Source organism: Mytilus edulis, chromosome 7, assembly GCF_963676685.1.
Source record: "Mytilus edulis chromosome 7, xbMytEdul2.2, whole genome shotgun sequence".
Classification (NCBI taxonomy): Eukaryota; Metazoa; Mollusca; class Bivalvia; order Mytilida; family Mytilidae; genus Mytilus; species Mytilus edulis.
The window spans coordinates 79,745,418-79,771,865 of NC_092350.1; the positions used below are offsets into that span (position 1 = coordinate 79,745,418).

At 31.9% G+C, this 26,448-nt stretch overlaps 3 protein-coding genes across 4 annotated transcripts in view; all 3 read right to left on the reverse strand.

Annotated features, from left to right (window-relative positions):
- The window catches only part of LOC139482351 (uncharacterized), a 111,048-nt gene that overhangs the window by 40,404 nt on the left and 44,196 nt on the right, over positions 1-26,448 (reverse strand). The window lies entirely within an intron of this gene.
- LOC139482306 (uncharacterized) lies at positions 480-5,258 on the reverse strand. The gene is made up of 4 exons (XM_071266107.1): positions 5,160-5,258; positions 1,938-2,084; positions 1,225-1,459; positions 480-601 (listed from the first exon to the last, which is right to left on the reverse strand). The coding sequence occupies exons 2-4, from the start codon at positions 2,052-2,054 to the stop codon at positions 561-563; spliced, it is 393 nt and encodes a 130-aa protein (XP_071122208.1). The 5' UTR covers positions 2,055-2,084; positions 5,160-5,258; the 3' UTR covers positions 480-560.
- Positions 13,332-18,954, reverse strand: LOC139482307 (uncharacterized). 2 transcript variants are annotated; one of them, XM_071266110.1, is made up of 4 exons: positions 18,933-18,954; positions 16,614-16,768; positions 14,391-14,619; positions 13,332-13,460 (listed from the first exon to the last, which is right to left on the reverse strand). In XM_071266110.1, the coding sequence occupies exons 2-4, from the start codon at positions 16,737-16,739 to the stop codon at positions 13,423-13,425; spliced, it is 393 nt and encodes a 130-aa protein (XP_071122211.1). In that variant the 5' UTR covers positions 16,740-16,768; positions 18,933-18,954; the 3' UTR covers positions 13,332-13,422. The 2 variants fall into 2 exon arrangements, with proteins under 2 accessions (XP_071122211.1, XP_071122209.1); XM_071266108.1 differs by having other exon boundaries at positions 18,910-18,939.

The following is a 26,448-nucleotide window of genomic DNA, read 5'->3' on the forward strand; positions in this document are numbered from 1 at the left end:
GAAAAATATATTTGATAAAATTCAATTACCGAAAGCGTTTAGCGCAGCATTACTTTTAAATCAATTTATGTTAGACATTCGTTAAACAATAACAGTTTTATATGAGCTAAGTGTATATTAAATATATATAGAGCAAACAAAAACCTAATTATAATCGTCATGTCTGCTGAATCATTTCTCAAGCACTTACTTATTACTCGATATCTTTCATTGAAATAAAATAGGTCATCTTGTCATAATTGTAAACCGTATAGCGGCTTATTTTCGCGGGGCGTAAATTTTCGCTTATTTTAGCGGATAGAACAACATCGCCAAAATAAATTTCGCCAATTTAAAAGTTTAGAGGTATTGATAAAAGTTTTGAATCCGCCAAAATAAGAACCGCCAAAATATTTCGTATACCTTATTCAATGAAAATCGCGACATTTTACGCCGCGAAAATAACCGCTATATTGTAAATGAATGAGACAGAAAAGATGTAATTTAAACATTTAATGAATACTTCCTTTTTTCATATATTAAAAATGGGAGACAGTGAGTGCTCAATCGATGAAAACTCTTTACAATTCTGGCATGTCCATAACTGAAAATTCTCGAAATTCTGGAATAGAAACTTTTATTGCTAATAATATAAAAAAAAACTATGTTTGATTTAATTGATTTACATGGTAAAAAACATTTTGAAAAAGTGTTGCATATATAATATGAATTAGTATAAGATTTCTTTTTGGTGAAATAGCTCTTCAATTCTTTATGTTCTGTAACATACCCCGCTTTCAAATAGACGGCCCTAAGCGTTCCGGATTGAAGTTAATTCAGAAAAGTCTTCGAACGCATGTCATTTATACAGTGTTGTTGTTATTTTAAACTTCTTCGCCACGATATCGTCCCCCTTTTTTGGGGGGATATGATATTCCGGAATACGATTTTTTCAATGAAGTTATAATTACAACGAGCGACAAGAAAAATGCAGGAACTGTTTACCATGCCCGAGTTCAACGATTCCTCAATAGATTTTAATGTTGGTTTATTTGTTTGTTATCGCATGGCACGTATCTTGTCGTCGTATGTCAATTTGTCTAACAGTTTTCATTGAATCGCTTAGTATCATGCCCTTTCTTTTTCTATACGTTAATTTTTATGTTATTTTAAAAGAATTATTTTCTGAAGTGAAGTTGCCAACCCCATCTTACAAAGCCTATGGTTACAGAACAATAAACATACCTCCCATTTCCAATTTGTTATTTTCGTTTATGTCAACAAGAGTCAGAACTTTGTTGAAAATAGTTGACCACTCAGATTTGCTGTGTTCATGGTCAGGCATACCAGCATATACATACACAAAAAAGGTAGAAAATTCTTCGCTACTGATGTGACCATTGCGGTCAGCGTCAATTGCAGCAAAAGCCCCTTGTACGTCATCCATTCTCTTTTCAATTGAATTCCTCTTATTCACAATCTAAAATAAAATAATTGTGATTCATCAAGATTAATTCAAGTATATGTCGTTATATGAGTTTGAAATTAAATATACCAGTCCTCGTATTTAATAGATAAAACCATTTGTCTGGCAATCGTAGGGACTTTAATCGACCAGAAAAAGCTACATCAACAGTCATTTTGTACCATTAACATTGCAACAAAGTGATAAGATTATAAACATTGATATGTTTGACTTACAATTACCATTACAAAAATATCGTTTAGTTATGGAACAGTGTTAAAATAAAGCTTTATTTTACGAAACATATCTGTAAAAGCAACTGCACCACAAAGTCGTTTTGTACAGGAAAGATATTGCATTAAGTAAACTAGATTAAAAGATGAAATACATTTATATAATTCCGCTATTTTTGATTCTTTAGACATACTTCAAGTACCTACCTACCTCCTAGAATGAAACAGAATAAAAATGATAGTATTTAACTTATACGTACAGAAGAATTTGTAGGAAGAACTTCTGTCACGATTGGTGGAGATTCTCTTCTGTTGAACATCCCTGGGAAGGCCAAGCTTACACCCACAACGCAACACAGAACGATCAATAACTTCATTTTATTAAAAATAGAAATCTGGCTTAATTTCTGTAAAAAAAAAGTCTTCTTCATAATGAATATTGTAAAGGAGTGTGAAGCACTCCATGTGAAAAAACAAGAAAGACATCTAATAGATGGAAATGATTTAATTTTGATATAACTGGCAAAATTTAATACTAGTAAATATGATATTTTTATGAGATAGAAATTTGATATCGTGCAATGAAAAAGGAATGTATAAAACCCTTTTATCAAGTTTTGGTAGAGGTTTCATACCGTGTTCAAAACTTTTAATAGCGAATAGGCGGCAAAACTTTTTTACACCTTACTTACATGACGATATTCCTTGAGGCGCGATCAATATCGTAGCTTATACGACGACTACGGAGCTTTTGATTACTGAACGTAAAGTAAGTCTATCAGCTACACAGATTGATATAGCACACAAAATAATACAAGATACCAAATCCATTAGTTTGATGTGTTTGAGCTTTTGATTCAGCCGTTTGGTTGGGGACCGCACGTTATGTATTTGCCGCCTCTGAGTACAGTATTTTTGTGACTAGTGTAAAGCAATTCAAACAAGAATACCAAGTGTTAAAAACACTTATGAACCACGTCACCAGACGACAGCCACTGAACAACAGTTGCATGACTTAGGACAGGGACAAGCAAATGCAGCAGGTTTAAACATTTAAACAGCCGCCAACCACGATGTTAAATCAGAAATATTTATTTCCATTCAAAATAAAATAAAATGAATAAATGCTTTTGTTTAAAATGAAGCTAGCTACGTAACATGTCGTTCATTATAGATATGTCGTTCATTATATATCTAGGCATTGCGGCAATGCTAGCTGTTATTATATGAACGCAACTATCTTTTCTGACATTTGCAGTTATAATTGATGGATCCACCCACCTGCCACGTGTCATTTGTCGTTTAGTCTCGACCTTGGGACAGCTTATTCGCTTTTAATTTTGAGAAACAAAAATAAATTTTAGTTTCATTATCTAAAATATGGAGTCCTGTAAAGATATGATTGCGCATGTTTAGTCAAATTTCCTTCCATGACCTATGAAGGACTGTCATAGGGTAAATAAATCAGATGTATATCAGCGAAACGTTCATTCTTCATGGATACCAGCCTAAAGACTTTGTCTCGTTCCGATTATAAAAGAATCATCTGTGAAGCTGAAGAGCATTTAGGTCCAAACATTCCGAATGAATTTTTTTCAAATACAGAAAAAAAAATCTACTCCTCAATATACTGTTATAAAATGGTGCAACGTTATCTTTTTGAAAACGATAAGCTGTATATTTCTTCCGCAGTAAGACTATTTGATTTATTATCCCTTATCGACTTGCCTGTCACCTTGCATTAAGTAAGAAGTGAAGTATGCATAGCAGACAATGATTCAAATCGCATATCATGTAGATTCTTCTGGACAATCTAATATACCCAAATAAATCCTCGATAAATGGTGAATGTACAGCAGAAATTCGGGTATAGGCGTATTTGGCACAACTTTTTGGAATTTTGGGTCCTCAATGCTCTTCAACTTTGTACATGTTTGGCTTAATAACTATTTTAATCTGAGCGTCACTGATGAGTCTGATGTAGACGAAACGGGCGTCTTGCGTATCAAATTATAATCCTGGAGTCGATTTCACAAAAAAACATACGACTAAGATTTATCGTAAGTATACTGATTTGTTCATGACCAATCTTAGTCGTAAGTTTGTTTGTGAAATCGAATCCTGGTACCTTTGATAACTATTATTAAACAAATATTAGAAATTCGATGCTAATTTTGAAGCTAAAGGAAGTCCATTATTCCCAAAGAGTATGTAGTTTATTTCACATTAAATGGTAAAAGTTAAAAATCAAGTTTGTGGAGAATGTATACAGATGTATATATTTAAGAAATGACTGGAATATTTTTTTCTGTCTATGAAGAAATTAAATAAAAAATGTAGTGCACACTGAAGAACCCGCGTAGTGGGTCATTTTAAAGTGTGCACTTATATGTGATTTCGAATAGACAGAAATGTTATTTCGAATAGACAGAAAAAATATACAGTCATTTTTTATAATTTAATTTTAAATTCCATTTTTAACCTGAGTAAATCACGGAGAAACGTTGATGACTTCAAGGTCACATGACAAAATTATGTCTATGAGCTGATAAAACATGACAACGTCAGCCAATCAGAAGAAGGGTTACATCCAAAATTAAATAAAAGGGTTATCACACTACATACTTTTAGAATGATAAGATAAAGAAAATTAGCAATAACGGAACGTGTTAACATCATACTTAACAATGGTTGTGTATTCAAATACATTTCATTATTGCTTTTTAGAATAAGGAATACTTAGCCTTTATATATCCATTTTATGTTTTATATCACACCAAATATCTTTCAATTTGGTAGTAATAATTTTACCATAAAATATGACAATAAATGTCTTTTTGTTGTATATGGAAATAAATTGCATTGCTATATTGCAACTTACGATTGCCGTATAAAATAAATACCTGTTAAATATCCACAACTTCTTTTAAAAAAACTTTACATCAAATCAAAAGTTTTTCTAGTATTTACATGCAGAGAAAAAGAAAATCTCAAATTATCACGTTGAATAAAGATGGTCACCACCAAATGAATGACGTTTCGGACTACATAACATTATCAAATGTATGATTTTTTCCACTGTGATAGGAAAATTGCGAATCCACCAAAATATTCACTTAAAAAAGGTCGAAATCGTTGAAAATCAAATTAAGAATTTTAAGTGTCAAAAGATTAAACTTGAATTTAAAATAAATTAAGCTTGAAAAATTCTCTTGGTTACCAATCATTATGCCCGAATATTACATGCATAATGCATATAAAACAAAGTCACTTAAATTAACTTTATACAATGTACAATTCTATGCCATTGATAAACCATTCTGTTGATTTTGGTCCATATCATATCGGACAAACACAAACGAGTAAAGCAGCAACAACGATAACAAAAAGGAAATTAACAATTTGAAGTCTAAACAAACAAAAAAAGAATATAGAAAATATTCTACGGATGTGTAAAATATCAAATGCAAACCAATGCTTACCTTTGATCTCTGAATCCCTGATGAATGCTACAGACGAGACTTTCAAGGTTTTATATAAAAATGCACGAGTGTCAATGAACTAAACCTAGTAGTTTAATGTTAAATAACAACAATTATATAGAAGGTGAAATACATTAAGTTGTCAAATTATCATCAGCTTAGTAGTCAGTACTTCGATACTGACAAGATTTAACAAACTTCTGATGCATTGAAGTTAGTAAACGTGTTGTTTCCAATTTTTAAAGGAAATATTCATAATAATGAATAGTTAATTCACTCAATAGTTAATAATTTATATTAAGTTTTCAAATTCAAGCAGGAAATTCTAGCAATAAAAATAATTACTTAAGATACCATCTGAGGTCTATGACGAAGTTGGTATACATGTGTTGACTTTTTCTGACCGAACCGTTGTTATAGAATACCGCGTTTCAAATAATGGAATATTTGCTTTAATTACTAGGTAGATTTGCCTCCTCCTTACGAATATGACTGTTACTTGTGAGTTGGTGTTCTTATCACCTGGATTTGATATCGCATTGATTATGATGAGCAATCAGTGCTTTCGGTCCAAATAAAGCATCATGATTAACTATCATTATTCCTTTAATATATTCGGTGGCTGCTAAACTTCCATCAGAAAGGAATTTAATGTAAAAGAATACTAGTACTGCATTCGGATTTGACACTAATTAATTAAAACCAATTCTAAGATATATTTGTAATTACGAATCAGAACTGCAAGAAATGTATGGATGATCGTCCAGAATAAAGGGCCACAAGTTATGAGTATCGCGAAAAAAAAGGGAACGAGAAGGGTAAGCATTTTGCCGTTCGCACGATAATTACAGGTCCCTAACAAGCATCAATCAATCAGTGATACATGTACTGTTTATCAGACCGTTTTAATTTTGACTTATTAGAACTGATTTGTTACTTAAGATGGTACCCAACACCTTGACTAAAATTATTTTGGCTCGTTTAATTTTTATAAAAATTTTACAAAGTATTGACTTTGACCCTTTGACAAAAATATAAAAATTTCAAAACATTTGAACCAACCATTTTATAAGAAAAATTACACTGGTTACATAGCAGTTTGACAAAGACTAGTTTTCATCATTGAGAAGCTTAAAACTCCCTTAACAACACAACGTGATTAAAACGTTTAGCTGATATTACAGTTATCTCCCTTTAGTGTTAGGTACCACCTTAATTTGACAGATAATAAGGTCCCTTTTACAATTTACAAATTTTTGAATTTTTTGAAATACTAAGGCTTTTCTACCTCAGGCATAGATTTACCTTAGCTGTATTTGGCTACACTTTTAGGAATTTTGGTTCTCAATGCTCTTCAACATCGTACTTTATTTGGCCTTTTAACTTTTTTGGAATCGAGCGTCACTGATCATTGATGAGTCTTTTGTAGACGAAACGCGTCTGGCGTATATACTAAATTTAGTCCTGGTATCTATGATGAGTTTATTTAGTCATTTAGGACATAGTAATATATTCATTTGCTAGCACTTGGTCGATGGCACAGCTTTGAGAACTGATGGAAGGCTAATCCACGAAGGTATCCTCGTAGGCAATGAAAAGCTTTATAACAATGTCTCGTAAATTGTCCTATGATAATCAAAGACATACTAAGATTCCCACTAATACAGACAAAGTTGATCTTTGATGGAATTTTTTGGGGATACCTTTCGGTCATACAGTTCATTTAAGGTTTTATATAAAATGTGCTTTAAAAATCTTTGGTATGAGTGTTCCAAATTAAGATCAATCCAATAATGAAAAAAAAATCTGCTTATATAGCTAGACAAAATTGCTTTGTTATCATTTATGTCTCTTAAAGTGAAGGTCAAGGTCAGAATATCTGAAAATTCAAAACATTTTCTGAAATTGATAAGGTGGTAAAATAAAAAAAGTACTAAAATTGTCAAACAGTCAAACTCATAAATAAAAATCAAACTGACAACGCCATGGCTAAAAATGAAAGAAATCAAACAGACAAACACACATTACACAACATAGAAATGTTAGAAGAATACACAACACGAACCCCACTAAAAACTAGGGGTGATCTTATGTGCTCTGGAAGGATAAGTAGATCCTGCTCCAAATGTGGCACCCGTCGTGTTGCTTTTCTGATACTAAATCCTGTAATTATTCCAATTCGGTAGGTCACATTCATGAAAGGGAAGAGGATTGTAGTTACGACGTAAGGAACATATCCGATATCATTTCAGAAACGGTTATTCCATAACAGTCATCCAACTCGTGATGGCGTCCGTAAAATTTACTAAGTGATGACTTCAACTTCACCTATTGAACTCTTGATTTAATAGCTTCCTTATCAGCAACAACCCTCTATCAAGAAAATCATGATAGGAAAGGCAAGACATGTCATTTTCTAATTTCATATTCCAGGTGATAAAAATTTACGGTTTTCTTAACAAAACAAAAAGGAAATCATATAGACCGTTTTATAAATTTGGTGATTTGTACATTTGACATTGTGATTAATTTTATTTGATTTAAACTCGTTAAGGACTTTTTTAAAATCATACTTGTTGACAATGAACAGCGTGAAACACAATTTCAAATACTTATAAAAAGGTTATAGTGGATAAACTATCGTTCTTTTCTCAAACAATGATGAATACATAATACTGTCTTTTATTGAGATTTAGAGAAATTCAATAAAATTATGTAATCCATTTTTGAATTTTCACTTTTTGTCTTATTTTGCTGGTAGATACCTTTTTTTCTAAAATATGAATTTAAATATCCCTTAATTTGTCTTTGGTTCAGAAAAGATTTTTTTGATAATTGCACGAAAAATCAATTTTGTCAAATTTCAATGTATATACCAAAACGTATATACATGTAATGCTGTTCAGAGGTCGAAGGTCATTTAGCTTACTATTTCAATTATTACCAAAGTAGAAATGTAAATTTTGCCCTTGATATAAACTCTGTTATTACAGTAAAATATTTCTTTAACAGAGTTTATATCAAGGGCAAAATTTACATTTCTACTTTGGTTACCTCGCTTTCACCTAACAATAGCAACAACAATATTCAAAAGATAAAATTTAATCTCATCCTCAACAAGTCTGACACTAAAATCCTCAACCTATTGCCTCTCGATGCTTATTAAACTACAAAACCAGAGGACAAGAAAAAATACAGCGCATGTCAGGGTACCGACTTACGTCTGACTAAGTAGTGAAATAGGGCTGAATATTGAAATGTTATTCCGAAAGTAATAAACATAGACAAGGTGTCGATCGGACACACATGCCAAAATCTAGTATATAATAAGAGCATGAACTTGAAGCACGGGGAGGCACTCAACTGTCTTCATGCACACTGCACTAAAGATAAATGCTGTAAAAAATAAAATTGAGAATGGAAATTGGAAATGCATATCAAAATCTATTTAAAGCTTATTCAGATGTCAATGGTCATATAAGCCAGTATCCATTATTGCTTGAACCCCTAAGGGTTCACGCATATTTATTAGTTAGACTATGTTCTATGGAGGAATATTCAGAAACTTTCTTTTTGTTCATTCGGAACATTTTTTTTTCTTATCTGTATTAGCTTCCTGCAATTAAGAGCACCCCCACACGGGGTATTCAATATATTTAAAGCATGGCAATACAGAACTTTACACTGATCGTTAACTCACCTTTTTCTTATGCTGAGTTCAAACGTTATTCGAATTCGATTCGCATTAACTAATTCGAATTATTTTAATTCGCATTCAAAACGTTTTACGTCCTAACGTCATTCTAATTCAAACTACAATGCGCGTCAAATTCGCTTTATTGTCCAAACGACGTTACCTTTTAGTTCGTATAGAAAGGCGTATTTCTAATGCGAATTCGATAATTCGAATTAACCAATTCGAATGAATTCGAATTAAAAACGAAGAGTGTGTGAACGCGATTAGCGAATTCGATTCGCATACGATTCGAATTCAATTCGAATTTAATGTTCGTGTGAACGAGGCATTATATGATAATTAAATATATAGTTAAAAATCTATATAGAAAAAAACGGAATAGCTTTCCATACTTATAATTTTTAAAGTATGATAATGATTCAAAACATGGACACATGTACCTCTGTCTTCCAAAAAATCATAAAATTAATTTAGAAATAATTAATGAGGCATTACGACCTGGTCAACTAGTATGATACAATGTACATTAATTAATGTCCCTAACGACCGACCGATCATCAATAGGTGTAACTCTCCCATGAGATGGAATGAGATTGAGAAATTAATTGACCTAATATAAAACCATTATTGAAGAGGCATAACATAGATACACCAGATTTTATTAATAAAATAGAGTCACACAAGATAAAAAGGGAATGCATTCCTATTGCCTATATAAAGATGTAACGTAAATGTACACAAATGTGATCATTGTTAATTTAAAAGAAAAGGTTATCAATGCTGTAGAATCAATTGACACACAAGAATATCCTTTAAAGATTCCCAACAAAAAAGGTTCAACTGCATTTGTTAAATTATTTCTAAGAAACAATGAATTTGGGTTAAATGGACAGTTATACACACAAGTTATAAGAGCGCATATAGGTGGTATATTTTCACCGTTATACACATATCTGCATCAAATTAATGGCAATGTTTTGTACTAAACAACGAAAATAAGACACAATAATAAGCAAAAAAAAAAAAAAAAAAAGCAGGCTCCTGATTTAGGACAGGTATATTAAGTATACATGTATAATCAGCAAATTGAATGTATTAGCTGGATCCAAACCCATTTCTAATGTGAAACAGGGTTTTACAGCATGCACAAAACAAATTATTAGCTAGTAGCTTTTGTCTTATTGGGAGGAATAAACATTCCACATTCTATGAAACAAAATGATCGAACATTAACATTTAATTCCGCTGCAAATGTTTGCACCTGTCCTGAGTCAGGAATCTCATGTACAATCGTTGTCGTCTGTTTATGTAGTTCATACGTGTTTCTTGTTTCTCGTTTTTACATAGATTATACCGTTAGTTTTCCCCTTAGAATGATTTTATACTAGTAATTTTCGGGGCCCTTTATAGCTTGCTGTTCGGTGTGACCCAAGGCTCTGTGTTAAATGCCGTACCTTGATATATAATGGTTTCAGGCTTTTTATAAATTGTTTCTTGGATGGAGAGTTATCTCATTGGCACTCATACCACATCTTCCTATATCTATTTAATGTGGGTTTTTTTTAACAGAAAAGTAAATAAAATGACTGAGGGGCTTAGGTGAAAAAAGAACCTAAGAAATAAAGAACCACATAAGTGTCATCCATTGGTATTAGTTTGACCTTTCACGTGCACGTTGATAAAAAATAAAACATTATTTATCTCCTCACTTTATTTTTAACACCAACCTAAACATACCCATATTGTCCTGATTTACAATAAAAAGAAAATATTATCCCCCACACACCTGATAGTGAAAACACTGAGATATAATTTACAATTCATTTAGCATAATTTTTAAAAAAAGTTCTAAGGTTCACGTATTGACTTTAAAAAAAAAGCAACTTGTTCATACCTGCCAACTTTTCAGAATGCCCATGGGGGTTTTGCGTGCAAGATGGCTGTCGTAGTCCTAAAAAACCTTTTAGCAATATAGAGTTTATAGAGAGCAATGTAGGTTTTCGAAATCATGTTAAACTTTGTCAATGTTAATCTTGCTGTTTAATATAATCTGTATTTCTATTTTGGTTGTCTCGCTTTCCCCTTACAATAACAACAAACAGTTCTAATAGAATAAATAAATCTGATTCATCCATACATATTATGTTGGTATGATCACCAAACTATGGCTGTTGTCACTATGCTAATTTAACACATGTTTTACAACGGTATGACAACATGATGGACTTGGAATTTTGTACAGACACCTTTCTCTTGCTGAAAGCTCTTTTCATGCTTTTATTTTTTTGTATGTTGGATTGCTGTATCATTCACATACATGTATATTTCACATTCATTTTTTTATTAACATTTGATAGATGATTGGTAAACGTTCAGCTGTAAACACAAAAACCAGATTTAAGACGATAATTTCATGTTTGTGTAATTTGCACGGAATACCAAACCTACTTTTTTTTTCATCGTGACAAAACCTTTTTTTGAATTGACCCCAATACAATCCTTAAACCAATTCGATATTTTTTCTGGGGAAGGGGGTGGGAGGGATTGGTATTTGTTTGCATTTTTAGACTTAACTAATGTAAGTGTTTATTAACGCTAAACATACAAAACTGAACACAAGAAGAATGTGTTTCAATACTTTAATGATTGATACAAATCTTTCATATGAACAAAATTGAGAATGATAATGGGGAATATGCAAAGAGACAACAACCCGACCATAGCGCAGACAACAGCCGAATAGCATTCATCCATAAAAACAGAAAACTATAAAGTCAGATTAAGGTCTTTCATACAGTCTGTAATTTAAAAAATTTTCATGATATTTTATCAGTTTTTTATATGCTAATCAATTTAAAATTTAATGAGTTCTTTATTATTTATAGTGCTTTGTTTTTGTTGATTATTGTACCAGGATTTTTGCCACAATAATAATCATGTTATAGGTAAAGAAATAATTACTTAATTTTTGTTTTTTTTGAATTTTTTGAAAATGACAACAGATGCAGTACAATCCTGCAGCAGTAGTGTGAACAATTTGTATAACGCTTTATATTTTAGAAAGTAGAATACTTGGATACGTCATATCTTTGTTATAGATGCTTTACATAGCCTTCAACAACGAGAAAACCCCATACCGTATAGTAGGCTATACTAAGCCCTGTCATAAAAATACAAAAAAAAATCATTTGAAAAGAATAACAGTCAAATATTCATCTAAATAGTTTACCAAAAAAATAAATGACGCGCATAAACAACCATTAAACTGGAGGCTTCTTACTTGAGATGGACAGATAAATAATGTGACAGGGTTAAACATGTTAATCTTCGACGGTGTTCTTGTAGCGCAACATAAGAACAAACTATAAAAGTCAGTTGAAAATAAAAAAAAAAATAGAATGGAAATGGGGAATATATCAAAGAGATAATAAACTGACAAAAGAGCAGAATACAGCTGAAGACCACTAAATTGTCTTCAAATCAGTAAGGAAATACATCATCTGGAGCCGAGCTTCAGCTGGCCTCTAAACGAAAATGTGTACTAGTTCAGTGAAAATGGGTGTCATACACCAACCCATATAAATGCACTAAAATTGATAAACATACAAGACTCACAACGGCCATGGGTATGATTGTAACCGGTATAAAGAGAATATGATAGGGCAAAACATATGAGAATGTTGGGCTCTACATATTGTCCATTTAGTCAATTAGGCAGATTACTTCTTTTTACAGTTTTAACAGGAGTTATTGCTCTTGAATGATGAATATTTTACCATTTTTTTTTAGAAAATTATAATAGATAGATATAAACTATATTTACAAATAAACTTTCGGAGGCGTTTTTGGTTATATTTTAGCAACATGCTTTGATTCTTAAAATGAACGTTCTTGATTTTGTTCATAAATTAAGCCCTTGGTTTTCTCTTTCGAATTGTATAACATTTGTCATTTCGGGGCCTATTATAGTTGACTATTTGGTATGGGATTTGCTCATTTTTGAACGCCGTACGGTGACCTATAGTTGTTAAACTCTGTGTTGATTGATATCTTGTGGAGAGTTTTCTCATTAGCAATCATACCATATCTCTTTATATTTAAAGTGTGAACTTATTCCAATACGAAATAAATCGTTTATGTTGCAGTTTGAATGGTTGTCTCCCTGTTTTAGCATCAACCCAGTTGCTGTAAAAACAACCAACAGGCTGATTAAAAAAGATCGTCAGTCGCGCGTTTCCAAAGTCATGACTCTGCTTAAACATGTTGAAGATCGTAATCAGTATTTACATGGAAGAAATATGAAATATCTTGCCAAATCTGGCTAAGCCTAACAATGTCAGAGTTAGAAAAAACCTCAGGTGATAAGCACGTTTTATACGTTTTATAAACAATAGATCTATAGTATTTGATTTCTTTCATTTTACCGATAAAGATCATCTTATATTTTTTGAAAACTAAAAGAGAAAAGAAGTACATAAAGCTTTTAATGATTCTTTTATTCTTCTAATCTGCAAACGATGTAATAGTTAAAGTTGAAAGCAGTGCTCAGTCAATGGATTACTTTCCTTATTTACCCATTCCCATACTTGCTAGTGTACGGAATTCTGAAATAAAAACAATTGATTTTAATGATCTGTTTGAAAAAATAATGTATGATTTTATTTATTTATCTTTTCAAAAACAAATTGTGAAAATAAATATTGCAAAATACATTAAGAATTAATATATGTTTTTTTACGTCGCCGTCACTGTCCCATGCTTTTTTCTTATTATAATATTCCCATTACGATTAATTAACAAAGTTTTAACTTGCCATGAATAATACAATGGATGCAGGAAATACTAACCTTTCGGGGGTACGAAGGTTCCCCAATAGTTTTAAATGGGGTTCGTTATTGTTTTTGTATTTGCATAATAAACTGTTGTCTTTGATCATTATGTTGTGGTTTTTTATCGACTTATAGTGTTCGAATATCCCCCCTCCCCCCCGGTTTCATGTCCCGTCCCCTCTTCTAACAACACAATGACGTTCTTAGTCTTTCAGTAATACCACAACGAATGATAATGGGACAGTCCATGCCAATTGTTTAATTCGATGCATTACACTAACCATTTTTGCATATTTGTAAATTCACAAAAATACAAAACTCCGAGGAAAAAAAGTCCCTAAACAAATATCAAAATCAAACATTCAAACACATCAATCGAATGGATAACAACTGTCATATTCCAGACTAGGAAAAGGCATTTTTTATGTAGACAAATCAGGATTAAACCTACAGTAAGCTTGTAATTTAGCTTTGCCTTTTCTGTTCCTTTTAGTGTTTATGGTTGGTTTTTTTTATCTTTTGGGTTTCAAAGATTTTAGTTTTGGCGTTCCTGGATAAATCTAGCACGACAATTAGTACGTTTCCTTTTCAGTTTTGCAATCTTAAAAGCTAGACTTATATGAGTAACTATATTGTGTGGATATTTGCCAAGCATTCAAACGACAGTTATGACCTTCCGTTTAATAGGCTCTTGTTTACACTTACCTCCCATTTCCAATTCTTTATTTCCGTTTGTATCAATAACAGTCATGGCTTGGTTGAACATTTGTGTCCACTCAGATTTGCTGTAGGTCAAGCCAGGGATATTAGCATTTGCATAAAAAGTAGAGAATTCGTCGGCATTGATGTGACCATTATGGCTAGAGTCAATCCATTGAAAAGCCAGTCTAACGCCATCGGTCCTTCTTTTTTCAATTGTTCTTTTGTTTACCATCTATAAAACACAATTCATATAAAAAGAAGCAGTTTCAGATGTTTAATATTGTATTGTACATAATATGTATGATTTGAATTACCATTACCAGTTCAAGAGCAACATTCTGTAAAACCATAGAAAAACAGATAAGACACAAATATGATATCTGTATTAACCGTAAGGCATTTTAAAATTATGTCTTCCATTCTCAAATATAAGTTGACATTAAAATTCATATTTAGAATCAAAGTCATGGTTAAATTCGGCTAATTTTTCAATAGAAGATGTTTTTGTTAACATTATATACAACAGAACAGAGAAGGATGTTCAAGTCTTTTACTTTTTGTGAAAGTTAATAGAGTATATAATAAATCAGTGATGCATGAAGATTCTTACTAAGTTAATGTCGTTTGAGTATAAGCTAAATTTGAATCCAAACAAACATCAATTAACTTTTTCTAAAATATATAAACCTGTTTTTAAGGTGTTACCTGACACCTTGACTAAAACTAATTCTGTTCTTTTAATTTTCATAATTTTTTGACAAACTATTTACTTTGACATTTTGACAATAAACAGCTGCGCCATGAGCGCATGATACGCCCGACGTCTTGTGTGGAAGTTTTATGCAATAATCATAAATAGTTTCTGAGAAAGTTTTAAGCAATAACCAGATATTGTTTTTGAGACACGACTGAAACTACCAACCCTGTTTTTTTTTACAAAACACTAAATATCACTAAAATAAAATTTTGAATCAAAACCAAAAAGTATACAGATCTTCAGATTAATATACCAAAGAAGTGTGTAAAGTTTTAAGCAATAACCATAAATTGTTTTTGGGATACGGCACAACATGTAAAAAAACCCTCCAACCCTGTTTTTACAAAATACTCAATAACTCAAAAATGAAATTTTGAATCATCACCAAAAAGTATACAGATCTTCAGATTAATATAACAAAGACATGTGTAAAGTTTTAAGCAATAATCATAAATCGTTTTTGAGATATGGTGCGACATGTAAAAACCCCTTCCCCTTTTTTACAAAATACTCAATAACTCAAAAATAAAATTTTGATTCATCACCAAAAAGTATACAGATATTAAGATTAATATAACTAAGAAGTGTTTAAAGTTTTAAGCCATAATCAAGAATCGTTTTTGAGATACGGTGTGACATGTGAAAAAACCACACCCCTGTTTTAGATACAAAGTGCCGTAACTCAAAAAGTTTTAATCTGATTTTCTCCAAAAAGTATAGAGATCATTTGATCATCATAAGAAACAACTATTATAAGTTTCATGAAATTTGGATAAGTCGTTCTCAAGTTACCGTGCGACATGTTTACGCCGGACAGACAGACGGACGGACAGACAGACGGACGGACGGACACCGGACATTTGTATACCATAATACGTCCCGTCAAAATTTTGACGGGCGTATAAAAATATCAAAATATCTAAAAACTTGAACCAGACACATTGTCGGTCTAAAACTTGAACCAGACACATTGTCGGTCTAAAACTTGAACCAAACACATTGTCGGTATAGATTGGTTTGATATATACTAGTAGCAGTTTGGCAAACACTAATCTTGATCTTTGAGAAGCTTCAAATTTTTTTAGCAATATCGGGCTAATTTTACAAAGTTATCTCCCAGAAGCCGCTATGAAAAGAGTAATCTTCATCCTTAAAATTGCATTTAAAGATATAACTATTTAAACGTTGGCATTGATATATTTTTTACTCAAAATAACCTTTAGCACACATGTCGTTGGGTGAGATACAATATGTACAGTAGCTTTAAAATGATGTCTGACGTACCAAAAAATAATTATAGGTACTTCATCACAAATCGTCTTTTTGTTAGGTTAATACACTCACTTTATTAAAAAATAAATTAAGAAAATTCCGCTTAATTGGCACGTTTGCCATACTTTCCTTAACGGAAATTCATATCAACCTCCTGGAAAAGAAACTTAACATTATTTTATTAAATGTGTACGTACAGAAGTAGTTTTTTGGATAGCTTCTGCAACGCTTGGTGTAGAATCTCTTCTGGTGAGTGCTGAGAACATCCCTGGGAATGCCAAGCTTACACTCACAAAGCAGCACAGAACGACCAATGACTTCATACTTTCTAAGTTGATATTTCGGTTAATTTCTGAAAAAGAAAATACATCTTCTTTATGTGTATACTTTTTTAAAAGAGTGTAAAGCAATTCAATTGAAAATGATTTAGATATTGAGACAGCGAAAAACTTTTAACAATTTCGTAAATTAGAGACATAAAAATTAAGAATGACAGGTAATTGATGAAAATTATTTAATTTTTAAAATACTTGTAACTGGCAAAAGTTTTATAAAATATATTTATGACATATGTATGAGAGAGAAATTTAATTTCGTACCATAAAAGGACAATGTATAAAACCCTAATTAACAACGATCACATCCCTAGATTAATTTCAAATAAAAAGGTTGAATTTGGTAAATGTGAAACACATAGCACACAATAATTAGAATGGCATATAATGTAGTATTTCTTTTTTTCTCTAAACAAGCCACTAGAACCGATTGAATCATTGAAAGAAATTGTAGAGCGGAAATTCAGTTCATAAAAACGAGAGAAAGTCGACGGTTTGAAATTATTGAAAATTGTATTTATCTGAGGAGATTGTGTGAATGAGCTAATACGCTGTATACATACAGAAAAACAGATGCAAATGTATAAGTTGAAAATAAACTGTCAACGCCATGAGAAGAAACGAATTTAAAAAACACAAAAAACAGTACACAAACCACAACATCTTGTCTCATTTCTTTATTAAATCAGGAATAAAACAGCTTTTGTATACACGTTCTATTATTATTATTCCATTTAATACCTTTAGAAACAGCACAGATTTTATTGAAAATTAAAAACATATATAGATTGTCCATTTTTATTCATTAACAATATGCACGCATTATTAAAAATTAACCTTCTGACACAGCTATATCGGTGAATCCTCGTCTTATTGGTACCAGGGGCTGGTTTCACGAAGCTATCCTAAGACATGTCATAAGACATATCTGCGAGGTTTGGCATGCCACAAAACCAGGTTCAACCCACCATTTTTTCCTTTAAAAATGTCCTGTACCAAGTCAGGAATATGGCCATTGTTATATTATAGTTCGTTTCTGTGTGTGTTACAATTTAACGTTGCGTCGTTTGTTTTCTCTTATTTTTTAGTGTAAATTGACATTGCGATAAGACGTGTCACGGTACGTGTCTATCCCAAATTCATGTATTTGGTTTTGATGTTATATTTGTTATTCTCGTGGGATTTTGTCTGATGCTTGGTCCGTTTCTATGTGTGTTAGTTACATGGTAGTGTTGTGTCGTTGTTCTCCTCTTATATTTATGCTTTTCCGTCAGTTTTAGTTTGTTACCCCGATTTTGTTTTTTGTCCATGGATTTATGAGTTTGAACAGCGGTATACTACTGTTGCCTTTATTTAGGACATGTCTTATGATCCTCTTATGACTATCCTAGGATATATCTCAGACCTCGTCTCGAAGCTGTCTTAGGATCATCTTAGCTAAGACATCCTAAACCTGTCGCAAGTTCTTTAAATTTTCAAATATAAATATGATCTACGGAAAAAAATCATGTAAATGTAGTATGTCTTACCATAAATTATTCTAAACGTATTGATTAATATAATGACATAATTTGCAAAAAACATATAAAAAAAAAAATAATAATTTATATATAAATTATCTTTAAACAATACATCAATATAAATATGATATTTTCATTGCAAAATTAAGAAAAAAGAATATAAAATTATGACATTGTTTTGGTACAAGTGAGTTGAATTCAATTTCGACTTTATTTTATTGGTTATAAAAGGTTAAGAGATAAAATCGTGCAATTTTTATATCAATACATCGAACTTTCATTGTTGACAAATCCTGATAATCCGTCAATGTATATATATTTTAAGCAGGAACAGGAGAATAGATAATTAGATATAAATAATAAGATATTTTTTTTCAAAATTAATATAAAAAATGAGTGTAATTCATATAAATAAACGTATAACTATCCTAAGACCATCATAAGACACCTCTCGCGTTGTCCTAACTTTATGACCAACTTTAAGAGATGTCCTAATTTAGGACCGCTTTGTGAAACCCACTTAGGACTAAGATATGTCGTAAGACCATCCTAAGACATGTCTTAGTCCTAAGACAGCTTCGTGAAACTGGGCCCAGGACTTTATGAAAATAAAAAAAAACTTCTTACGCAATACTTACCTTTGATCTTACGCAATGCTTACCTTTGATATCTCAATCCGTTATGATTGCCGGGGATGGGACTTGCCAGGTTTTATACAAAATGGCGTAATTGATAAATTAGTCAAACCTTTTAGTAAAATGTTTTTTAACCGAATTATAAAGGTGAAATGTTTTATAACAGAATTATAAAGGTGAAATATGATAAGGTCTTAATTTGCGGTTATCTGCAAAACATAATTGATCATTCATATTTGGATTTCAAATTTAAACAGGCAATTTAAAAAAAAAATGAAAATAATGACTTGTACATGTTGTAATACCATGTTTTATACATTAGACGACATTGTTACACTGAACATTAGTTATAGATTACAGTGTCACAGCCCCCGTAACCGAGTATTCATTAGATAAAACGATTTCATGTCATGGGATATTCCGTCATATCATTTCGGATGAGGACATTTTAGCGCATTGATAGGACATTTGAGCGATAAAAATCGGATGTTTTAGAGACAAAGAATACCCATTTTAGTGCCTGATATTTAATCCATTTTAGCGTAAATTAAAATTGTCAATGCACATTTTAGCGAAATATTTTTAACCCATTATAATTTATAATAAATGAAAAATTTAATAGACTCAAGACAGCACAAAATAGAATATATGATGTCCATTAAAATTCAGTACTACATGTTTAAATGATTTAATCAAATGTTATAGTCTGGAATTTATTCATAGAGAACGTACATAATGGGCTCTGGATATATCCCCTGTACAATACTGTTGAATTGCATTATGAACTGTTCTTTCTCTTCGTCTTGGACCAATATTTGTAAGAAATGTGACTTGTACTGCATTGATAATATTGAGCCAATAACTCTAGGCTCAAATGAAAGGTAGTGTAATTTTTTTTCTCAAAACAAGCCGTTCGATCCGGTTGATTTATATGGCGGATACCGAACGTCGATTAGGAGTTAGTTGTATGTTAATGACATGAAAAACAAACTTTCGCATTTGACTTTAACTAATAGATAACTTATTAAAATCCATTTTTTGTTCATCGTGTGATCCATTTATTTGGCAATCGCCAATGACAGTCAGCAGGGTTTAAGAACATCAGTTGTTCGACCTGTTAGTCAAATGCGTTTTGTTAAAATATACTTTTTCACTTTTTTCGTCTTTGGGAAAATGTTTTTTTGTGCTGTACTTGGACCCTTCTACAACGAAGTTGTTTTATATGCACACGTATAAAAATTGCGGTTTTTATCCAACGCAATCATAGGTTTGAATGTAGTTTTCAATTAAGACTTGTTTATATTTTTTCGTTTGGGCTTGTATCATATTTTCCCTCCGGTTTATATGACCCGTCCGTCTTGTTTTGAATCTTTAAATTCAAGAGTCTATCCTAAATTGAGGAAAATTTCATTGCCTTCCAAATACCGTTTCGACGCATTTGACTAACAGGTCGAATAACTGATGTTCTTTAACCCTGCTGACTGCCATTGGCGATTGCCAAATAAAATTGATCACGAGATGTAACAAAATGGATTTTAATATAAATATATTCTACTAAACTGAAAACAATAAACTTGTGGCCAAGATGTTATGCCACAAACACAAGGTGTCAATATTTTTTTTGTACACCAGATCTAGTTTTCGACAATATATGTCTCTTCGGTGATGTTAGGGATCGAAACGATATTTGGAAGGCCATATAATTTACCCTCAATTTAAGATAGACTCTTGAATTTTAAGAGTCAATATAGGATGATCGGATCATATAAACCGGAGGGAAAATATGATACAAGCCCAAACGAATAAATATAAACAAGTCTAAATTGAAAACTTCGTTCAAACCTATGATTGCGTTGGATAAAAACCGCAATTTTTATACGTGTGCATGTAAAACAAATTTCGTTGTAGAAAGGTCTAAATACAGCACAAACAACATTTCCAATACTTTTATATATATATATATATAAATATATATAACTCGTCTAAACAACCCAACAATGTTGGATCTGTAAATTTGCTTTCCCTGAATTTAAATAACAAAAGTGAAAGCTACCCATTAGTTGTATAGAAGAAAGAGATCTTTTCCTGTTATAACCGTTTTTATAATTTGTTTTAAAGTATGCTTGGTCTGTCAATGTTCATTATCTTTTACAGACAGTCCGAACACTTATACCACCTGAGATCACCCCAGATTTTGGTGGGGTTCGTGTTGCTTATTCTTTAGTCTTATATGTTGTGTTATGTGTACTATTGATATTCTGTTTGTCTTTTTCATTTTTAGCCATGACGTCGTCAGTTTATTTTCGATTTGTGAGTTTGATTGTCCTTCTGGTATCTTTCGTCTTCTTTTATATCAAATTATACTCTATGCTTAGTGAAGTTATCGCTAATTGTACGTAATATTTTTGTTTCAATTAGGAATAATTTAATTTTGGATGTAACACGTCTTCTGATTGACTGACGTTATTTTGTTATCAGCCCATAGACATAATTTTGTTATGTGACCATGACGTCATCAACGTTTTTTCATGGTTTTCTACGGTTTAAAATGAAATTTAGAATTAAATTATAAGAAATGACTGTAATATGTTTTCTGTCTATTCGAAATAACATAAAAAATGTGGTGCACACTGTAAAATAACCCACTACGCGCGTTATTCAGTGTGCACCACATTTTTTATGTTATTTCTTCATAGACAGAAAAAAATATTACAGTCATTCCTTAAATAACGTAATTTTTAATCTTCCTGTTTGGAAAAAGAAAGATATACTACATTATATGCCATTATAATTATTGTGTGATATGTGTTTCACAATAATGAAATTCAACTTCCATATATTTATTTGAAAATTTCGGTCCAGTGATGTGATCGTTGTTAATTAGTGTTAATACACTGGTTTATGATGATACGATATTAAATTTTTCATACAGATGTCATAAATATATTTTATAAAACTTTTGCGAGTTATTTGTATATTAAAAATGAAATAATTCTCAACAATCACCTGTCCTTCTTAATTACTCTGCCTCAAACTCACAAATTTGAATTGCTTTACACTCTCTAAAAAAAGTACTCAAATGAAGAAGATGTATTTCATTTTACAGAAATTAACTGAAATATTAACTTAACTTGGAAAGTATGAAGTCATTGATCGTTCTCTGTTGCTTTGTGAGTGTAAGCTTGGCATTGCCAGGGATGTTCTCAGCACTCACCAGAAGAGAATCTACACCACGCGTTGCAGAAGCTATCCAAAAAACTACTTCTGGACGTACACGTTAAATAGAATAATGTTAAGTTTCTTTTCCAGGAGGTAGAAATGTACTTTAAGTTAAGGAAAGTATGAAAAACGTGTCAAAAAAGAAGGACGAAAGATACCAAAGGGACAGTCAAACTCATAAATTTAAAACAAACTGACAATGCCATGGCTAAAAATGAAAAAGACAAACAGAAAAACAATAGTACACATGACACAACATAGAAAACTAAAGAATAAACAACACTAACCCCACCAAAAACTAGGGGTGATCTCAGGTGCTCCGGAAGGGTAAGCAGATCCTGCTCCACATGTGGCACCCGTCGTGTTGCTTATGTGATTACAAATCCGGTAAATAGTCTAACTCGGTAGGTCACATTCATTAAATTTAGTTGAATTTTCATAATTTATTTTTGAATGAAGTGAGCGTATCTAACCTTCCATAAAAACGCTTTGTGATGAAGTGGCTGTAATAAATATTATTTGCACGTCAGGCATCATTTTAACGCTGTTGCATTATTGAATCTGATCAAACGACATGTGTGTTAAATGGGGATTTTGAGTCAAAAATATATCAATGCTAATGCTTAAATAATTTTGTCCTTAAATGCAATTTTAATAGTGGAAATGACTCTTTACATAGCGGCTTCATTACTTACGCGTGGTACATGAAAGTCTAAATTGTTGTCAAACACACGTTTATTATTATTTTGAAATCGTATTAGGCACAACTCTTTGGATATTTTGGTCTTCAAATTCTTCAACTTTGTACTTGTTTTGGCTTTCGAACTGTTTTGATCTGAGCGTCACTGGTTAGTCTTGTGTAGACGAAACGCGAGTCTGGCGTATTAAATTAAAAACCTAGTACCTTTCGATAGCTATTATTCGTATGATTTTCTGTCCTATATCTATGTTCTCCCATTTATTTGTATTGTAGTCCTGTCATGAAAGTTGTCAATTTAATGTTATATTTAACATTGCCATAAAAGCGAGAGGTTTGGCTACCCACAAAACCAGGTTCAACCCATAATTTTTTTCTCTGTGTGTTACATCTTAGTGTTGTGTTTCTGTTGTGTCGTAGTTCTTTTATATTTGATGTGTTTCCCTCAGTTGTAGTATATAACCCGGATTTGGTTTTTTTTTCTCAATCAATTTATGAATTTCGAACAGCGGTATACTACTGTTGCCGTTATGTTTAGATATAAGAAAACGAGGATTGATGTTTTGAATTCAAATTTAGCTTATACTCAAATGATATTTACTTAGTAAGAATCTTGATGCATCATCGATTTATTATATGCTCTATTGACTTTCACAAAAAGTAAAAGACTTGAACATCCTTCTCTGTTCTATTATATAGATGTTAACAAGAACATCTTTCTATTGACAAATTAGCCGAATTTACCCATGGCTTTGATTCTAAAGATGAGCCTTTAATGTTATGTTATATTGGAGAATGGAGGACGTGGTTTAAAAGTGCCTTAAAATTAATACAGGTGTCATAGTTGTGACTTATCTGTTTGTCTATGGTTTCGCAGAATTTGAACTGGTGATGGTAATTCAGATTATACATGTTATGCACAATACAATATAACACACCTGAAATTGATTCTATTTTTTATTTGGATTGTGTTTTATAGATGGTTAACAAAGACAATGTCCGATGGCGTTGGCCTGGCTTTTCGTTGGATTGACTCTAATCATAATGGTCACATCAATGCCGACGAATTCTCTACTTTTTATGAAAATGCTAATATCCCTGGATTGACATACAGCAAATCCGAATGGACACAAATGTTCAACCATGCCATGTCTCTTATTGACACAAACGGAAATAACCAATTGGAAATCGGAGGTAAGTGTTAACTAAATCCGATTAAAGGGGAGGTAATAACTGTCGTTTGAATGCTTGACAAATATCCACACAACATATTTATTCATATAAATCTAGCTTTTACGATTGCAAACCTAAATCTTTGGAAACCAAAGGAGATAAAAAAAAAACATAAACACAAGAGTTAAAAAAAACCACTAAAAGGACCAGAAAAGGATAAGCTAAATTGCAAGCTTACTTTAGGTTTAATCCACAATTTTCTTCATTAGAAAATGCCTGTTCAAAGTCAGGAATATGACATTTGTTATCCATTCGATTGCTGTGTTTGAGCTTTTGAATTTGGTATTTGATTAGGGACTTTTTTCCTCGGAGTTCATTATTTTTGTGATTTTACTTTTTTCAGTTTGGAAAATTTCCAATATTTGTAAATTTACAAATATTCATAAATGGTTTGTGTACTGCCGCGAATTAAACATTTGGCATGAACTGTCCCATTATCATTCTTTGTGGTATTACTGAAAGACTAAGAGATTCAGCGAGTTGTTATAAGAGGGGACATGACACCGTCTACATCTACATCTATATCGTTGAAATGCAAAGGGTCTAAGACCCATCACGCAAGTACTAATTTGGTCATTCAATATGGTGCTCATTAAAAACGTATTTACATGTGAAATTAAAATCAAATGTTTGTTGCGTGACTACTCTGTTAAATAAGATGTGAGGCTGTTCTTGAATGCCTCTGCATCTTCTATATTTAACAGTCTTATTGGTAGAGTATTCCAGTCTTTGATGGTACGTGGAAAGAAGCTGTATTTGTAGGTGTTTGTTGAAGTTTGAAGGTTTCTAAATTTGCTTCGGTGGTATTGCCGTGTTGTCCTGCCTTGTTGTTCTACATAATCTGGTATATTTATGGCTATCTTTTTATGTAAAGCTTTGTGAAACAAGCAAAGCCTTTTTATTTTCCGTCTTATTTCTAATGATGGTAGTTTTAGCTCCTTCAGTAGACTAGTAACTGACCCCGGTTCTCTGCTGTATTGATGTTTGATGAAACGTGCTGATCTTCTTTGCACCATTTCTATCTGTTTGATGTGGTTTTCTTGATATGGATCCCATGCACTGCTTGCATATTCAACGTTTGGTCTGACAATGGCTTGATATGCTCTTTTCTTAATTTCTTCTGGGAATTTGCCGATGTTTCTCCTCAGAAAGCCTAATGATTTATTTGCCGTGGGGTCATTCAAACACTATATGTCGAAAAAAAACAACAACATCATGATCGAAAGATACACCACGAAAGACAACACTTCATTACAAAAACAAAAACAACAACGAACCCCATTTAAAACTAATGGGGAACATGTGTATCCCCGAAAGGTTAGTAATTCCTCCATTCATCGTATTTATCATGGCAAGTTAAATCTTCGTTAACAAATCATAAAAGGAATATTATAATTAGGAAAATAGGATGAAATAGTGACGACATCGGAGTAAAACAATTACTTGTATTAATTCAAACCATCATTACAACATTTGTTTTTTTTTTTTTTGAAGTATTTGAAAAGGTAAAATAAAAGATCATAAACGTCAGTTGTTTTATTTCAGAATTTCGTACACTAGCAAGATCGGGAATGGGAAAATAAGGAAAAGATCGAATTCATTGATTGAGAACTGCTGTCAACTTTCACTATTATATCGTTTCCAGATAAGAAGAATAAAATAATCATTAAAAGTTCTATTTATATCTATCCTGTCTTATTTATAGGTGGCTTAAAATTATCATATGATCTTTTTCGGTGAAATGAAAGAGATCAAATAAGTACAGAACTATTATTTACGAAGCGCGAGTTTTTTTCTAACCCTGGCCATGCTGGCATTGTAAGGCTGAACCAGATTTGGCAAGACATTTCAAGGTTCTTCCATTTAACAACTGATTGCGATCTTCAAAATGTGTAATCGAGTGTCACAGATGAGTCATGACTTCGGAAACGCGCGACTGGCGTTCCTTTTTTAATCAGTCTGTTACCTTTGGTTGTTTTTACAGCAACTGGGGTGATGCAAAAACAGGGCGAAAACCATTAAAACTGGAACAAAAACGATTTATCTCGTATTGGAATAAGTCTGCACTTTGAATATAAAGAGATATGGTATGATTGCCAATGAGAAAACTCTCCACAAGATATCAATTGACACAGAATTTAACAATATAGATCACCGTACGGCGTTAAAAATTGAGCCAATCCCATACCGCTTATTCACCTATAATAGGCCCCGAAATGACAAATGTAATACAATTTGAAAAAGAAAAACAGCGGCTTAATTTATGAAAAAAATCATGAACGTTCATTTTAAGAAAGCATGGTGTAAAAATATAACCATAAACGCATCCGACGTTTATTTGTAAATACAGTTTATTTCTATCGATTATAATTTTCTAAAAAAAAAATGGATAA